This window comes from Nerophis ophidion, linkage group LG10 (genome assembly GCF_033978795.1).
Source record: "Nerophis ophidion isolate RoL-2023_Sa linkage group LG10, RoL_Noph_v1.0, whole genome shotgun sequence".
Taxonomy (NCBI): Eukaryota; Metazoa; Chordata; class Actinopteri; order Syngnathiformes; family Syngnathidae; genus Nerophis; species Nerophis ophidion.
Window position 1 is genome coordinate 73,501,590 of NC_084620.1, and position 19,445 is coordinate 73,521,034.

The window sequence follows — 19,445 nt, forward strand, 5'->3', positions numbered from 1 at the left end:
TGATGACTGTATTATGCTGATAGTATATATTTGTACCATGAATTGATTAACGTGGACCCCGACTTAAACAAGTTGAAAACTTATTGGGGTGTTACCATTTAGTGGTCAATTGTACGGAATATGTACTGTACTGTGCAATCTACTAATAAAAGTATCAATCAACCAATCAATCAATCAATCAATCCATCAATCAATCAATCAAAAATGATATTTCAAATATATAAACCGTATTTTACTTTAAATCATGTATGCATGAGAATAATTAACTAGTACTGTTTTTAATGCACTTATTGTGTTGTCTGTCTAATTGTAATAAATGCAGACGAGGCGTGTTCAACGTTGACTCACACAGCGTGCTCATAACCACATTCTAGCTGTCCGCATGGCGACATACGACACCACTTCACGGGGCTACCGCGCATGCTCGTCACCAGTGTTGCATGCTGGGTAGTGTAGTTCTTATACTCCCTAGCTCAAAACATCACAACTATGACTCTTTGGCCCCGCCCCTAAGGACGCATGCTTGGAAGACATGCGCTTTGCGGCAAAGTCCTCCTTTACTCCACACACGCCTCTAAGCCTCGGCACATCTACTAACTACACTTTATTCATCCTCCGTGTCAGGATAAACTCCACTCATCTCAGCCACATTTGGAGATTATTAGGCCCGCTTAGCTTGATAGTTGTTTGAGCGCGCCAATTAGCTTAGCATGCTAGTTAGCTTAGCATGTTAGCCGCTAACAAAGAGACGCGGATTTGATCAACACATCGCTTAGTTAAGATCAAGTGTGAGTGTAAAGTGTTGTGATTGTGTGAAAATGTGCGAAAGAACGATAGAAAAGTATGAGGAGGAACTTTGTTGTGTGAAAATGTGTGAAAGAACGATAGCAGAGTACAAAGAGGAACTTTCTCGGACAAAAGAAGAGAACGAGAGACTACGTCAACTATTGGAGGCTGTTTTCAAGAAAGCTCAAGTTGTGTTACACAGAACAGGTTTGTTTACTTCTTACTCTCACATCTTTACTAACTTTATATTTCATCATGAACATGACGTGTTTGCAGCTGTCATTTCCATTAGATCAGGGGTGTCCAAACTTTTTCCACAGACTGCCGAACACGGAAAAATTTAAGCATGCAGGGGCCATTTTGATATTTTTCATTTTCCAACCATAACAACATATACAGATTTTTTGTTTTAATCCTTAGGGTTCCTGGGGAGCATAGAGGGTCTCAGTCACTAAAATGTTAAAAATAAGTCAAATTATTATTTTTTTAATTTTGTTTAAGGCTTACAGTAAATCTCTATATCAACTTGAAGTTGATATAAAGTAAAACAAATAAGGTTTTGTGCCTTTTCAGTCAAAGACAACTTTGTTTTTTATAGTAAAACTGAAATATTCAGTATTTAGATAGATAGTTAGTACTTTATTGATTCCTTCAGGAGAGTTCCTTTATTTAACAATTTAAGCCCTCAAAGATCAATAATGCAGGACACCTTTGATTTTAATTATTTAATATTTTTGAGTAATCACAGTGAAAAGTTAAATAAAATCCTACTAAATATATTTGAGATCCGAAAGGTTCCCCACTCATAAAGTGATGCATTTGTATTAGATTTTTTTTTATTTACTTTTAACACTTAAATTTCAAGATAAACTTCCAATATATATTTCGATTTTAAGTTTGAACTATTATTTTGTTTATTTTATGCTCTTTTGTCCAAATTTTGATGTTTTTATATAGCAACCACACAACATATGCAATATTTTTCGACATAAAACATTTTAAAGTGATTACTTTTAAGTAATAAATCATTATAACATAGATTTTTTTGTCCTTTTTTTGAGCAATGGAAAAAAAACAAAATAAAGACACAAGAAAAAAAAAACTGCCTGCATGGCAGCTTTGTGTCAACATTAACACGTTTTCTCATTATATTTCACTTCATTCCACTTTTTTTAAATGTTTTAATTTTTGCAATACTATCAATTTTGCAATTTTTGCAGAATGTGTGGCGGGTTAGCTGCGGGTCGCAAATGGCTTCCGGGCCGCATTTTGGACACCCCTGCATTAGATAATGTCCAAATAGAGATGGTTTGGCACAATTATAATTAAAAAAACAAAACTAATGTTGTTTTTCATCAGATATGTAGTAGTATTGTATATGTGGACGGGGGCCCTGCTTTGGTAATAATGTGTACCCCTTTCAGAGATCACATTTAGTTCCACTTCCAACATTCACATGATGGACAATAAGATAAGTTGGTATAACGTGAACAGTTCTGGAACTTTCTAACTCGGGGGGTGACGGGATCTCGTTGGAAGCACGATGTATGAGCAGACGTCGTTTGGGTATAACAAAATGGTGTCTGCCAATGTAGTTTACAATGTCACTACATCAGTAGTTGTCAAACTTTTTTCACCAAGTACCACCGCAGAAAATACTTGGATTTCCAAGTACCACCATCATGAACAGCAATAAAATACAGTAGCATAGTAGGCCTTAAGTATTTATAAAAAACAAGGAAGTCACATTATTTAACAAGTATATTTAATAATTTTAAATACTGTTGCATTACACACAGTTTGAACATTAACACTGTGTTTGCATGTAGGAATTGATTGATTGATTGATTGATTGATTGATACTTTTATTAGTAGATTGCACAGTTCGGTACATATTCCGTACAATTGAACACCCGAATAAGTTTTTCAACTTGTTTAAGTCGGGGTCCACGTTAATCAATTCATGTTAAAAAATGAATTGATTGGAAAATAAAAGACTGTACTTAAATATTACATAGTGCACACCAGATATTCAGGTGCGCACCAGATAGTTTCTAGGATGCAGCTTCCTCAGTTGACCTCTGACCTGGTCCACAGAGATGACTAATGTCTGGTGGAGGACGAGGAGGAGGAGTAGGGGGTTGCAACCATGGCTGGGGGGGAGAAGAAGAGGGGGTGGCTGTGATGAGGGTTGGGGAGGACACCCCCCACTTCAACCGGTTCTGGTTGAACCGGTTGAAGAAGTTCTTAATCTCATTGGCCCTCTCTATGGTCCCCCCCCTACTGCTCTGGTCTTTGTCTTGTGGCCTGTGATGGTTTTCACACCTTCCCAGACCTCCATCATGTTGTTTTGCTCCAGCTTCTTCTTGTAGCTGTCCTTAGTCTTCCTCACGTGTCCTTTCTTCTCCCGCTGTGCTGCTCTCATTGCCTCCCTGTCTCCACTCCAGAAGGCAGCTTTCTTCTTGTTGAGGACAGCTTGAACCTCCTGTGTTACCCAGGGTTTGTCATTAGGGTAGCACCGGACAGTCTTAGCAGGGCAGGTCAGAAGTTGAGGTAATCCGTAAGACAGTGAGTCTGACCATCAATGTCCTCACCATGTGGAAACTGTGTTCCATTTGTCTGTCACAAATTGACATCACACTAAGACGTTCAGTGACAGTTTTCCAATGTTTATCAGTGATGTTTCTTCAGTTATTTTGAATTTTTGTATAGTATCAATCAATCAATCAATATTTATTCATCTAGGCCTAAATCACAAATGTCTCAAAGGGCTAAAAAGGCAGTAAAAACCTTTTAAACAAAGTGTTTGCTCGTGACATTTTCTGAAATTTGTAAGTATATTCTTGCTATCGTTTTCAGAATGTATAATATTGTGTTTCAGAGAAATGCTTTGACATTTTTGCCGATGACATCTATTAAACAAGACAAGGAGCAAAGTAATCAAACACAGACAGGATTCAATTTAGCTCATGAGGAGAAACGTCTGGGCTGCAACTTCGTACAGTTTCCCACCACGCTCTGACGAGGGAGTTCCACACGTCCTCGTCTATTTGGGCCTTTTCTGATTACATAGCTGCTTCTAAAGGGAGGGGGGTCGTAAACGCCTGTCGCACTCGGTCATAAACAGTTAAAAGAAAAGGTGCCTTGACCCGCGTCAGGTTTGCTCCCTCTCAGCTTTGTAGCTCTCGGGTCAAGAAAAGGTCTCCTGTGGCTGTCAATAGATCAAAGAAACCGACACCTCCATGTTGCATCCCATCGCAGATAGTGGAGTTTTACAAGCCTTTTGTTTGATAAAATGAAAGACAGTTTTGGTCTTCTCGCAGGGGACCTGAACTCAATGGAACACAAAGTTGTTTTATAACTTATATGCAATTATTCTGACAATTTTGTTATTATTGTTAATATTATCTGGAATCAATTATTGGTCGCAGTAAAGTGGCAAATTGGGTAGTTTTTAGCTCTAAAAAGGGTATTTCAACAAGTAAACAGTACAGTAGGTACTAGGTTTATATGTATGTAATACCCATCAGGGTATTCCATTAGAATATGCAGAGAAGAGATGTGCAAATATCAAAATATTACTTGAAATCCGTTTTTGGCAGCAGTAAAGTGGTTGTTTTGGTATATTTTAGCTTTGTAAAGGGTATTTCTACAAGTATACAGTAGGTAATTGATTTATATATATGTCATGCCCATAAGAGTATTTAATAAAATATGCAGAGATGAGATGTGTCAGTGTCAAAATATTACTTAAAATACATTTTTGGCAGCAGTAATGTGGCCATTTGGGTAGATATTTGCTCTAAAAATGGTATTTCAACAAGTAAATAGTACAGTAGGTACTTGATTTTGATATACGTAATCCTCATAAGGGTATTTTAGTAAACTATGCAGAGATGAGATTTGTCAGTATCAAAATATTACTTGAAATCAAATTTTGGCAGCAGCAGAGTGGTTGTTTTGGTATATTTTAGCTTTGTAAAGGGTATTTCTACAAGTATACAGTACAGTAGGTCCTTAATTTATATATGTGTAATGTCCATAAGAGTATTCTAGTAAAATATGCAGAGATGAGATGTGTCAATATCAAAATATTACTTAAAATACATTTTTGGCAGAAACAAAGTGGCCATTTCGGCAGATATTTGCTCTAAAAAGGGTATTTCAACAAGTAAACAGTACAGTAGGTACTTGATATTGATATATGTAATGCTCATAAGGGTATTCTAGTAAAATGCGTGTGTGTAAATATGCGATGTGTGAATATCAAAATATTACATCAAATCCCTTTTTGATTGAAGATTCAAGATAGTTTATTGTCATATGCACAGTTAAACACACAGTTTGCCGTACAATGAAAATCTTACTTTGCTAGTCCACCCTTCAACAAGTCACACGGTACTTAGCTAAAAATAAAAATAAAAATGTATATACAAGGCACAGTAAGTAACATACCATTATTGCACATTCTGATTGACAGTCAACAGTATAAATATGGAGGTGACCTTGGGTCACAGCAGCAGTTAAAGTGTCTTTAGTGATCAACGGTGAAACGTGTCTACAGTGATGGTTCACAGTTCGGGGGTGGTCAAGGTAGCTGTCTTTTGTTCAAAAAGACAAAAGTAAAAACGGGGAGTTGGAGGGAGCTAGCATTCACAAGTTAGCATTCACAAGCCTGATGGCCTGTGGGTAAAAACTGTTTGTCAGTCTGGTAGTCCTGGATTTCAGGCTCCTGTATGGTCTGCCTGATGGTAGGAGGCTGAAGAGACTGTGTACTGTCCTTGATGATGATGTGTGCTCTCCTGGTGGCCCTGGTAGACTACATGTCCTGTAGTGAGGGGAAGGCTGCTCCTGATATGTACTGAGCAGTTTTAATCACTCCCTGGAGTGCCTTCCTGTCCTTAGCAGTGCAGTTTCCATACCAGACCGTGATTGAGCTGGTAAGGACACTCTCAACCGTACTTCTATAGAAGTTGCCGAGAATTTTGGGTGGCATGCCAAATTTTCTCAGCCTTCTTAGGAAGTACAGTCACTGCTGGGCTTTCTTTATTGTTTGTTGGGTGTTGTGATTCCAGGTGAGGTCCTCGCTGATGTGGGTCCCGAGGAATTTACAGGTTTTCACCCTGTCCACCTTTGTCCCCCCTATGTACAGAGGTGTGTACTGTGCACTGCTTCTCCTTGGGTCAATAATCATGTCCTTGGTCTTGTCTGTGTTCAAGGAGAGATTATTATCCTGACACCAGGCCACCAGTTCCGCTACCTCCCTTCTGTACACTGCCTCAGCTCCCCCGGTGATCAGTCCGACGACCGTAGTATCATCTGCTAACTTGATGATAGTGGTGTTGTTCTGGGAGGCCACACAGTCGTGTGTGAAGAGGGTGTACAATAGGGGGCTCAGCACGCAGCCTTGGGGGGTCCCAATGCTTAGAACCTTTGTGCCTGATGTCTGGTTGCCGATACTGACTGACTGGGGCTGGTTTGTGAGAAAGTTCAGGACCCAGTCACATAGAGTTGGTGTCAGACCAACAGTGAGGAGTTTAGCACTGAGTTTTTGTGGGATGACCGTGTTAAAAGTAGAGCTGTAGTCGATGAATAATGGCCTGGCATAGGTGTCCTTGCCCTCTACGTGGGTGAGGGTGGTGTGGATGACAGGGTTGACTTCATCCTCAGTGGACCGGTTCTGCCGGTAGGCAAACTGTAGAGCAGGGGTCACCAACGCGGTGACCGCGGGCACCAGTAACCTGTAAGGACCAGATAAGTCGCCCGCTGGCCTTTTCGAAAAATAGCTCAAATAGCAGCACTGACCAGTGAGCCGCCTCTATTTTCAAAATTGTATTTATTTACTAGCAAGCTGGTCTCGCTTTGCTTGACCTTTTTAATTCTAAGAGAGACAAAACTCAAATAGAATTTAAAAAATCCAAGAAAATATTTTAAAGACTTGGTCTTCACTTGTTTAAATACATTCCTTTTTTTTTTTTTTCTTTTTCGCTTCTTATAACTTTCAGAAAGACAATTTTAGAGAAAATATACAACCTTAAAATTGATTTTAGGATTTTTAAACACATACACCTTTTTACCTTTTAAATTCCTTCCTCTTCTTTCCTGACAATTTAAATAAATGTTCAAGTATTTTTTTTTAAATTGTAAATAATTTTTATTGTCTGTATTGTATTGTGTTGTAAATATTCATGTTCGAAATAAACTAAAGAAAGAAAGAAAGAAAATAGGAATAATAAATACATTTTAATTTAATTCTTCATTTTAGCTTCTGTTTTTTCGACGAAGAATATTTGTGAAATATCTCTTCAAACTTATTATGATTAAAATTCAAAAAAATGATTCTGGCAAATCTAGAAAAAACTGTAGAATCAAGTTTAAATCTTATTTTAAATTATTTTGAATTTCTTTTAAAATGTTTGTTCTGGAAAATCCAGAAGAAATAATGATTTGTCTTTGTTAGAAATATAGCTTGGTCCAATTTGTTATATATTCTAACAAAGTGCAGATTGAATTTTAACCTATTCAAAACATGTCATCAAAACTCTAAAATTAATATTAATCAGGAACAATGACCAATGATGTTACATAAATTATTTTTTAAATTTTTTCAAAAAGATCAAAATTAGCTTGTTTTTCTCTTCATTTCTTTCAGTTTGAATTTTGAATTTTAAAGAGTCGAAATTGAAGATAAACTATGTTTCAAAATGTAATTTTCATTTTTTTCGTGTTTTCTCCTCTTTTAAACCGTTCAATTAAGTGTTTTTTTCATCATTTATTCTCTACAAAAAAAACCTTCCGTAAAAGGAAAAAAAATGTACGACGGAATGACTGACAGAAATACCCATTTTTTTATATATTAGTAGATTTATTTATTAAAGGTAAAATGAGCAAATTGGCTATTTCTGGCTATTTATTTAAGTGTGTATCAAACTGGTAGCCCGTCGCATTAATCAGTACCCAAGAAGTAGCTCTTGGTTTCAAAAAGGTTGGTGACCCCTGCTGTAGAGGGTCCAGTGTGTCTGGGATGGTCTTCTTGATGTGTGACATGACTATCCTCTCGAAGCACTTCATCACTATTGGGGTGAGTGCAACAGACAGGTCACAGTGTTTTTCTTTGGCAGGGGCACGATGGTGGTGGTCTTGAAGCAGGTGGGCACAACAGCTTGTGTTAGTGACAAGTTGTATATGTCAGCAAGTACGTCAGCCAGCTCTGATGAACACACCCTGAGGGCCTGGCCAGGGATGTTGTCTGGGCCGACTGCCTTCCGTGGGTTTGTTTTCTTCAGAACTGTACGTACCTCTGCTGTTGTCACAGTGAGCGGTGGGTCCTGCGTGGGCTCCGTGGTCAGAACCCCTCTCTGTTAGTTGGTGTTGAGGACCTCGAAGCGGGCGTAGAACTCATTCAGCTCATCTGGCAGTGATTGTTGGCTGTTTGTGACCCCCCTGCTCCCCTGCTTGTAGTCTGTGATGTGTTGCAGGCCTTGCCACATGCGTCGGGAATCTGTGTTGAAGTAGAATCCCTCCAGCTTTTGTCTGCATTGTCCCTTGGCCTCGCTGATGGATTTACACAGGTCATATCTGGCCTTCTTGTAGTCCTCAGCGTTGCCTGAGAGAAATGCAGTGGAGCGGGCATGTAGCTTGGACCGAACATTAATCCAGGGTTTTTGGTTTGGGTATATCTTGTATTGTTTTGTGGGAACAATGTTTTCCACACACGTACTAATGTAGCCAGTTACACCGGAAGCATATGCCTCTATGTCCACAGTACCGTCATCCCTCTGAGCAGCAGTTTTAAACATGTCCCAGTCTGTACTCCCAAAGCAGTCCTGAAGCACTAGTTCAGTGTCTTCATTCCAAACTTGAACAGTTTTACTCACTGGGGGGGCTTGCTTGGGACGCTGGATGTAGAAAAGCTGAGATGTGATCAGATAGTCCAAAGTGTGGTCTGGGTACAGCCTTGTAGGCTCCCCTCACGTTGCAGTACACCTGGTCCAGGGTGTTTATCTCCCTCGTAGTAAAGTTCACATATTGATGGTATTTTGGGAGGACACTCTTTAGGTGGTTAAAATCCCCAGCTACCGTGAACGCAGCATCAGGGTGTGGGGTCTCTTGTTTACTGATGACGTCATGCAGCAGCTTCAGCGTGGAGTCCGCCCGTGGCGGGATGTAAACAGACAGTATAAACACTGCACTGAACTCCCTTGGCAGGTAAAAAGGTCTGCATTTCACCATCAACAACTCAATGTTGTCCGAGCAGTGTCTTTCAACCACCTGTACGTCCGAGCACCAGCTGTTACTCACGTAAACACAGACCCCGTCGCCTCTCGCCTTTCTTGAAGCCTTTGTCCGGTCTCCACGGTAGACTGAGTGCGTTGCTAGCTGGATAGCAGAGTCTGGGATGCTGTCCGAAAGCCAGGTTTCCGCGTAAATAAGAGCACAGCCTTCTCTCAGTTCACGTTGGGATGTAGTCCTGGTTCTCAGCTCATCCAGCTTGTTGTCGAGTGAGCGCAAGTTAGCTAGCAGCAGGCTAGGTAGTGGTGGTTGTGTAGCTCTAGCCTTTAGCCTAGCATGTAGCCCCGCCGTCTTGTTGTTGTTGTTTTGTGGTTAGCTGGCTCTCGTCGTAGCAGAAAGTTGAAGTCCGTCAGACTAGAAGTGAGCTTGTGGTGAGATTTTCCGATGTCCAGAAGTGCATCTCTGTTATATCTCACTGTTGCATGCAAAAACTTTGCATTTAGGATGCAAATTAGTACTACAAACCCCGTTTCCATATGAGTTGGGAAATGGTGTTAGATGTAAATATAAACGGAATACAATGATTTGCAAATCATTTTCAAGCCATATTCAGTTGAATATGCGACAAAGACAACATATTTGATGTTCACACTGATAAACTTTTTTTTTTTTTGCAAATAATCATTACCTTTAGAATTTGATGCCAGCAACACATGACAAAGAAGTTGGGAAAGGTGGCAATGAATACGGATTAAGTAGAGGAATGCTCATCAAATACTTATTTGGAACATCCCACAGGTGTGCAGGCTAATTGGGAACAGGTGGGTGCCATGATTGGGTATAAAAGCAGTTTCCGTGAAATGTTAAGTAATTCACAAACAAGGATTGGTAGAGTGTCATCATTTTGTAAGCTAATTGTCGAACAGTTTTAGAACAACATTTCTCAACAAGCTATTGCAGGGGTGCCCATTACGTCGATCGCGAGCTACCAGTCAACCGCGGGGGGTGTGTCAGTCGATCTGGAGCCAGGCTTTTAAAAAAAATAGACCTAAAATTTAGTGATCATCAATCTTCACCAAGACGTCACTTAAATGACATTCACGGTACCGGAGGGTCTTGTGAGATGACGCTGGCTGCTGCAAGATCATTATTATTAAAATATGACCGAGAGGAAGGCGAGAAATACTTTTTATTTTATGCGCTAACTAAATACAGAGTCTCGGAAAACTGGCGTGCACAAGCGATCCCTCAGAAAGCTGGCGTGCACATCACTTGTGCACGCCAGCTTTCCGAGACTTTTATTTTGTTAGCGCAGGCAGCATGAAGCAGGGCTTTTATTGTGAAGATAGGAAATGTGCAGTCGGCCTTTAGAGTTTTGACGGAAGGGACGGCGCGAAAGTCTGTTGAAATAAAAAGTGTTTCTCGCCTTCCTCTCTGTCATTTTTTCATAATAATGAACTGGCAGCAGCCAGCGTCATCTCACAAGACCCTCGGGTGCCGTGAATGTCAATCAAGCAAGCTACGGAATTTGCCGCCAATGTTTTTCTTGTAAAGTGTATGGAAGCTGGATGAATTAGATGCCAAAAACCAACTACTGTCATGTGGTATTGTACAGAAAGGACAACTTTTTTTCTCCTCCATTTGAAAATGTGGGCGTTATCATCATTACTGTCTGATTCCAATCAATGCAAGTCATCAGAATCAGGTAATACACCAACTTATATTCTTGTCTTTGTGAAAGAAAGACATCTATATGTGTTACACATGCTTGTATTATCATTAAATACATTTAACTTGTTTACAAAAATGTCTCTTTCATAAATAAATAAATATAAATGATATATATGAATGAGGTAGATCCCCTCGAGTTGGTCAATTGAAAAGTAGCTCGCCTGCAGAAAAAGTGTGGGCACCCCTGAGCTATTGCAAGGAATTTAGGGTTTTACCATCTACGTCCGTAAAATCATCAAACGGTTCAGAGAATCTGGGGAAATCACTGCACATAAGCGATGATATTACGGACCTTTGATCCCTTAGGCCAGGGGTCGGGAACCTTTTTAGCTGAGAGAGCCATACAAGCCAAATATTTTAAAAAGTATTTCCGTGAGAGCCATATAATATTTTTTTTAAGACTGAATACAACTATTATTCTATCTTATTTCAATTATTGTGCAGAAATATTGGGAAATATATATCATAGCAACATAATGCTTTTATTTCACAGAAAAGAGCAATTTGTATAATTTTTAAAGTACGATATAGAGACCACACAAAACCACTTCATTAGGTCACAATTACTAAAACTAAAAGACATTGTAGAATTGAATAGTCTATTAATGCTGTTCAAAGCGAGAAATACAATTCTTCCAAAGGACGTACAAAAGTTGTGTGTTCACATCTGAAGATGAGAACCACAGAAGGCCGTATGACTTTAAACATCCAAGAGTGCCAACAAATTTGAAACAAATGTGCTTGTCTGTTGTTGCTGTGAAAGCATGATATTCTCTAAACAAAGACTTAAAAAGCTGTGAGAATACCTTTGTTTTTAAAAAGTTATAAAAAGAGAAAACTGGAATTATATCAAACTGAATTTTGATTTAGATTGGACGTGTCATTGTGAAAATACTTAAAGGAAAATTGAAAAGTATGTTGGAGTTCGGGTGTTGTTGGAGGGAACAGTTATAAAGTCATAGAAAATAATTGGTGTTAAAAAGGGGGCAGATAAATATAAGAATATTATTCTTCCATCTGCTCCTTTCTGATCATGGAAATGTATAAGAAACAAAAAAAACAATGAAAGTGTCAATTGTACGTGGCTTGTATATATGCATTTTAATGAAAGGAATAACAATAAATGATGATGATGCATTCATTTTTAAGTAAGTCCAACATTTTTTTGAGTATAATAAGTCTCTTATTATTTTTAATAACATTGTTATTCTGAAGCTAACCAACAATAAATAAAATACTTCTTACCATTAATGCGACTTCTTGAACAGGTGCGGTAGAAACCGGATGGATGGATTAAAATGCATGAAAATATTTTATATTTTGAACGTTATTTTTGACACTATGATTACCGGCAGAATTATTCATTACTTACCATGTTTAGCAATGTCAGCTAAGATTTATCTGAGAGCCAGGTGCAGTCATCAAAAGAGCCCCATCTGGCTCTAGAGCCATAGGTTCCCTACCCCTGCCTTAGGCGGTACTGCATCAAAAACTGACATCAGTGTGTAAAGGATATCACCACAGGGGCTCAGGAACACTTCATAAAACCACAGTCAGTAACTACAGTTGGTCGCTACATCTGTAAGTGCAAGTTAAAACTCTACTATGCAAAGCCAAACCCATTTACCAACAACACCCTGAAACACCGCCGGCTTGGCTGGGCCCGAGCTCATCTAAGATGGACTGATGCAAAGTGGAAAAGTGTTCTGTGGTCTGACGAGTCTTCATTTCAAATTATATTTGGAAACTGTGGATGTGGTGTACTCCGGAACAAAGAGGAAAATAACCATCCGGATTGTTATTGGCGCAAAGTTGAAAAGCCAGCATGTGTGATGGTATGGGGGTGTATTAGTGCCCAAGGCATGGGTAACTTACACATGTGTGATGGTATGGGGGTGTATTAGTGCCCAAGGCATGGGTAACTTACACATGTGTGATGGTATGGGGGTGTATTAGTGAACAAGACATGGGTAACTTACACATGTGTGATGGTATGGGGGTGTATTAGTGCCCAAGGCATGGGTAACTTACACATGTGTGATGGTATGGGGGTGTATTAGTGAACAAGACATGGGTAACTTACACATGTGTGATGGTATGGGGGTGCATTAGTGCCCAAGGCATGGGTAACTTACACATGTGTGATGGTATGAGGGTGTATTAGTGCCCAAGGCATGGGTAACTTACACATGTGTGATGGTATGGGGGTGTATTAGTGAACAAGACATGGGTAACTTACACATGTGTGATGGTATGGGGGTGTATTAGTGCCCAAGGCATGGGTAACTTACACATGTGTGATGGTATGGGGGTGTATTAGTGCCCAAGGCATGGGTAACTTACACATGTGTGATGGTATGAGGGTGTATTAGTGAACAAGACATGGGTAACTTACACATGTGTGATGGTATGGGGGTGCATTAGTGCCCAAGGCATGGGTAACTTACACATGTGTGATGGTATGAGGGTGTATTAGTGAACAAGACATGGGTAACTTACACATGTGTGATGGTATGGGGGTGTATTAGTGCCCAAGGCATGGGTAACTTACACATCTGTGAAGGCACCATTAATGCTGAATGGTCCATACAGGTTTTGGAGCAACATATGTTGTCATCCAAGCAACGTTATCATGGATGCCCCTGCTTATTTCAGCAAAACAATGCCAAGCCACGTGTTACAACAGCGTGGCTTTGTAGTGAAATAGTGCATGTACTAGACTGGCCTGCCTGCAGTCCAGACATGTCTCCCATGGAAAATGTGTGGCGCATTATGAAGTGTAAAATACGACAACAAGACACCGGACTGGGCTTCACGGTGGCAGAAGGGTTAGTGCGTCTGCCTCACAATACGAAGGTCCTGTAGTCTTGGGTTCAATCCCAGGCTCGGGATCTTTCTGTGTGGAGTTTGCATGTTCTCCCCGTGAATGCGTGGGTTCCCTCCGGGTACTCCGGCTTCCTCCCACTTCCAAAGACATGCACCTGGGGATAGGTTGATTGGCAACACTAAATGGTCCCTAGTGTGTGAATGTGAGTGTGAATGTTGTCTGTCTATCTGTGTTGGCCCTGCGATGAGGTGGAGACTTGTCCGGGGTGTACCCCGCCTTCTGCCCGATTGTGGCTGAGATGGGCGCCAGCGACCCCAAAAGGGAATAAGCGGTGGAAAATGGATGGATGGAAGACACCGGACTATTGAAGGACTGAAGGTCTACATAAAACTAGAATGGGAAAGAATTCCACTTTCAAATCTTCAACAATTAGTTTCCTCAGTTCCCAAACGTTTATTGAGTGTTGTTAAAAGAAAAGGTGATGTAACACAGTGGTGAACATGCCCTTTCCCAATTACTTTGGCACGTGTTGCAGCCATGAAATTCTAAGTTAATTATTATTTGCAACAAAAAAAAAAAGTTTATGAGTTTGAACATCAAATATTTTGTCTTTGTAGCATATTCAACTGAATATGGCTTGAAAAGGATTTGCAAATCATTGTATTCCGTTTATATTTACATCCAACACAATTTCCCAACTCATATGGAAACGGGGTTTGGATAATAAATAAAAAACGTAAATGTTGTCAGGACGACGACGCAAAGACGTCAGTCACGGGCAGCGCCATCTTGAAAAAAAGTCATTGTTGATATAATATGCCTTATTTTTTTGTGAAGTTCAGTGATTATTGACTAGATTATTACTTTGGGAAGGTGAGAGAAGAAGAGTTGTGGTCTTGTGAGAATTGGCTGCATTCACACACAATTCCTTGAACAATTGCCTCATCTACTCATTATTATTATTATTAAATGTATCTTACCATATTGCTGAAAGTTTTAACTTCCCCTCGGGGATTAATAAAGTACCGTATTTCCTTTAATTGCCGCCGGGGCGCTAATTAATTTAAAACCTCTTCTCACTCCGGCACTTACCAAAGGCATGCGGTAAATTTAGGCCTGCGCTTAAAAATTTGAGTGTGATGTAAGGATACATCATGAAAAGCACATTTAATAAAAAAAAGTTATTATGGTCTTACCTTTACTTATAAATGATGTCTATGCGCAGCTCCTTCTGATCAAAAGCATCGATAACTTGTTTATAGAAGTCCTCCTTATCTTTCTCAGTTTTAAAAGTTTCTCTGTCTCAATGGAGATCTTCCATTATTACCTCCTGCTTCGATTGAAAGTCCAGTTTAGAAAATTGTTTTATTTTAGATATGTAATCCTCCATGTTAAAAGTGCAAGCGAGAGGAAAAAATAAACACACGCTGCTCACTCTTGCTGCTTGTTGTCACTTCTTCTGCAGCCGAGTAGTCGCAAGGAGGATCACTAGCGCCCTCTACCACCAGGAGGCGGGAGTCATTTAATGACTCATATTTGACACACGCAGCTACGGTATATTAATAAAACATAGCTGCTTACTGTTCTTTTTAGCATATTCAATAACTTGGACCTTAAATCCTACTGAATAGCTCTTAATCTTCTTCCTTTTATGCGATTTCAAATTTTTGAAATCAACCTCCTCCATTTTGAAAATGATGACAGGTGAAGTGTCACTCGTGACGTGACGAGTTTGACCCGGCGGGAATTGTAGGCATATGCTAATTATTTGGCGAAACGAGTTTGACCCGGCATTAATCCTGAGCCGGCGGTAATGCTAAGCATGCGCTAATTAGTTTGCGAAACGTGTTTGACCCGGCAGTAATTCTAGGCAGGCGCATACTATATACCCGGCGGCAATTCAAGGAAATACGGTATGTCTGATTCTGATTTTGATTGAATGTGTGGACTGCATGAATGATGCCTTCTCAGTTCTCACTCTAACGTAATTTGAGTGTCTAGTAACGCACTAAATAATCCATCCATCCATCCATTTTCTACCGCTTATTCCCTTTCGGGGTCACGGGGGGCGCTGGCGCCTATCTCAGCTACAATCGGGCGGAAGGCGGGGTACACCCTGGACATTATTACTATTATTAATAAGGTAAACAAGTTATCTTTTGAAGGTGCTGTCAGTAATCTGATTACTTCTTCCCAGTTTAACTGTGGTGACACTATCTAAATGAAAGCAAAACAGATGTCATCTTTCTTGGCCAACATGTTGACTGTGCTCATGCTTCTTTTATAACAGACATGTCTCTAAAGATGGATAGGAAAATGACTAATTATTGTCCACCAGCAGGGGGAGCTCATCACTAGTACTACTGTGTGGAGGCTGCCATGTGGTACATTATTTCCTGTGTTTGTATGACTTATTCAGAGGGAGAACAGCACACTTTCATGTATGGCGTCTACCATTAAGGATTGCAGGAATGACTTTTAGACTGTTTTTATATGAATAAGGTGGATTGGATGTTAGCCTGAAAAAGCATTCCTCTGAAGGTCTTCTTCATGTGTCAGCTGGAAGTACCCTGACTGTTGTGAGGGGAAACTGATGAGATTGTGAGATTATATGTTGGTGCAGGACAATGTCTCATGTGACTGAGCAAAGCTGGACTTTTATCAAGAATGTTTGTTTTCTCCTGTTCCGCAGAACTCAATAAAGGACATCTTCCTCATGAGCAGGAAGAAGAGCCACAGCCCCACCACATTAAAGAGGAAAAAGATGTACCGCATTCCCAACACATTAAAGAGGGAGTAGAGGACCCACAGCCCCCCCACAATAAAGCGAAACATGAGACGCCACAGACCCATAATGTTAAACTGACCCTTCACAATAAAAGGCAAGCGGAGGACCCACTGATCTTACACATCAAAAAGGAAGAGGAGGATCCACTTACCCCTCACTTTAAGGAGCAAGAGAACCCGCTGACACCTCACATTAAAAAGGAAGAGGAGGATCCACTGACCCCTCACTTTAAGGAGCAAGAGGAGGACCAAGAGGTGCCGCACATTAAAGAGGAAGAGGAGGAAGAGGGCATCAGTCAGCCTAAATGGTTGGAGGAGTTCCCAGTGACTGGTGTCCCTGTGAAGAGTGAAGATGATGAGGTGAAAGGTGAAAGTGAGGAGAGGGGAGGGGGGGAGCCTCCAAGCAGCAGCTCAACACAACACATGACAACAGAAGCTGATGGAGACCACTGTGGAGGATCACAAGCAGACAAGCTCTTAGCTCCACTATCAGATAGTGAGGACACAACGTCACACTCTCCTGACTCTGATGATGAAGACTCTAAAGATGATAAGACATGTCACACTGACAACACTCACTTCACATGTCCTCACTGTCACAAAACTTTTAAATATCCTAGTTATTTGAAAAGACACATGAGAACACACACTGGAGAAAAACCTTTTTCATGTTCAATCTGCGGTAAAGATTTTACTCAGAGGCCAGATTTTAAAGTACACATGAGAACACACACTGGTGAAAAACATTTTTCCTGTTCAACCTGTGGTAAAGGTTTTACACACAGTAGCAAATTGAAAAGACACATGAGAATACACACTGGTGAAAAACCTTTTTCCTGTTCAATCTGTAGTAAAGGTTTTACACGAAGTCAGAGTTTGAAAGAACACATGAGAACACACACTGGTGAAAAACCTTTTTCCTGTTCAAACTGTGGTAGAGGTTTTACACGAAGTCAGAGTTTGAAAGAACACATGAGAATACACACTGGTGAAAAACCTTTTTCCTGTTCAATCTGTGGTAAAGGTTTTACACATACTAACAAATGGAAAAGACACATGAGAATACACACTGAGGAAAAACCTTTTTCCTGTTCAATCTGTAGTAAAGGTTTTACACGAAGTCAGAGTTTGAAAGAACACATGAGAACACACACTGGTGAAAAACCTTTTTCCTGTTCAAACTGTGGTAGAGGTTTTACACGAAGTCAGAGTTTGAAAGAACACATGAGAATACACACTGGTGAAAAACCTTTTTCCTGTTCAATCTGTGGTAAAGGTTTTACACATACTAACAAATGGAAAAGACACATGAGAATACACACTGAGGAAAAACCTTTTTCCTGTTCAACCTGTGGTAAAGGTTTTACACGAAGTCAGGGTTTGAAAGAACACATGAGAATACACACTGGTGAAAAACCTTTTTCCTGTTCAACCTGTGGTAAAGGTTTTACAGAAAGTCCCAGTTTGAAAGTACACATGAGAACACACACTGGTGAAAAACCTTTTTCCTGTTCAACCTGTGGTAAAGGTTTTACACGAAGTCAGGGTTTGAAAGAACACATGAGAATACACACTGGTGAAAAACCTTTTTCCTGTTCAACCTGTGGTAAAGGTTTTACAGAAAGTCAGAGTTTGAAAGTACACATGAGAACACACACTGGTGAAACACCTTTTTCCTGTTCAACCTGTGGTAAAGGTTTTACAGTAGGTCAGAGTTTGAAAGTACACATGAGAACACACACTGGTGAAAAACCTTTTTCCTGTTCAACCTGTGGTAAAGGTTTTAGACACAGTCAGAGTTTGAAAGTACACATGAGAACACACACTGGTGAAAAATCACATTCCTGTTCAATCTGTAACAGAAGCTTTTGTGAAGGATCAAACCTTGTAGCACACATGAGAAGACACCCAGGAGAGAAAGTGTTGAGTTGCAGTGTGTGTGGTGAAAGATTGTCTTCTAAGTACCAGTGTAAGAAACACAAGTGTGCTGGTGAGAACAGCAGCAGCAAATGAAACTGCAGGATTTGAAATAAACTGTCCAGACTTTCATTTTGACTTTCTAACAACATCAGCACATATAACATGTGTGACATTGTTGTTTGTCTAACAATCTGTTTAATATGATCTTTACATTTATAGATTACATAGTTTGAAATATAAAAGTATTACATATTTGTACTTGTAATTGTTGATAACCCCATAGATTATCACCTTTATATGATATACATATGTACTGGTTCACATCTGAAACATCTTCTGGACCACTTCAGGAAGCATATTTTTATTTACTTTATACATCATTTAAACAGTTGTCTTTTATACAATTTTAAAATCTGTGACTTTATGAATCATTTGTTGGGTCTCTGTAATCCATGTTATTAATAATCTTCATTACTCTCTTTTGTAATAAGATGATTGTGTTGTGATTATTTTATATGTATGTCCCCAGACCTTTTTGCAATATAAAAGTGAGAGAAAATGGCTGAATTGTTTGAGGAAGGATTTATTTTGTTTTTGTTTTTTTTACAAACTGACATTTGTGGATAAAACAAAAATTCCCATTAATGGGTTTCAATTTTTTTTTAATGTATGTATTCTTTTTAAACATCCACAAAACTATATCGACATGAATCAAAGTTCAGAGTGTCAGTAAAAAGCTAATATTGTACATCATCCCACAGATATTTACTTTGCATTCTGTTGGAGCCAAATTTCTTTATTTGTTTATTTAGTTTTTATTTAGTTTTCTGTAATTGATTGCTGGCCTCAGTTGATGCTGAATTTCCTTTTCGGCAGATTGCTCCGCCCACTTCCTCTTGAGAACCAGGAGATGTTGACAGGGATGGGACCGTTGCTATGGTGCGGTTGCTATGGTAACGTCATTTAATTGGGTTCAGGTGGGAACACTGGAGGGGCGACTGCATGGAGGACACAAACTGTTTACAAGCTTGCTGTGTGTGGTCAGGTCTCACTGCTGTGACAATGTTGCATCCAAGTCAAGGTCAGCATACTTTATGTTCTACAGCCTACATGTCATTTCAGTTTGATAGCCAAAAATAAACAGATTGTCATACCAAACATA

At 39.7% G+C, this 19,445-nt stretch overlaps 1 protein-coding gene across 2 annotated transcripts; it reads left to right on the top strand.

Annotated features, from left to right (window-relative positions):
* Positions 1 to 515: 515 nt before the first annotated feature.
* Positions 516 to 19,445, top strand: LOC133561268 (oocyte zinc finger protein XlCOF6-like). Of its 2 annotated transcripts, none has more exons than XM_061914627.1 (2): positions 516 to 993; positions 16,269 to 19,445. In XM_061914627.1, exons 1-2 carry the CDS (start codon positions 819 to 821, stop codon positions 18,374 to 18,376), a joined length of 2,283 nt encoding a protein of 760 aa, XP_061770611.1. In that variant the 5' UTR covers positions 516 to 818; the 3' UTR covers positions 18,377 to 19,445. The 2 variants fall into 2 exon arrangements, 1 of the variants encoding a protein (XP_061770611.1); XR_009808624.1 differs by lacking the exon at positions 516 to 993 and adding an exon at positions 8,930 to 8,994 and having other exon boundaries at positions 16,269 to 16,398.

Bases quoted from the DNA above. Each gene is read 5' to 3' on its own strand.
- LOC133561268 (XM_061914627.1), top strand. From the start codon at position 819: ATGTGCGAAAGAACGATAGAAAAGTATGAGGAGGAACTTTGTTGTGTG. The intron at 994-16,268 runs GTTTGTTTACTT...CCTGTTCCGCAG, and splicing joins AGTTGTGTTACACAGAACAG to AACTCAATAAAGGACATCTT.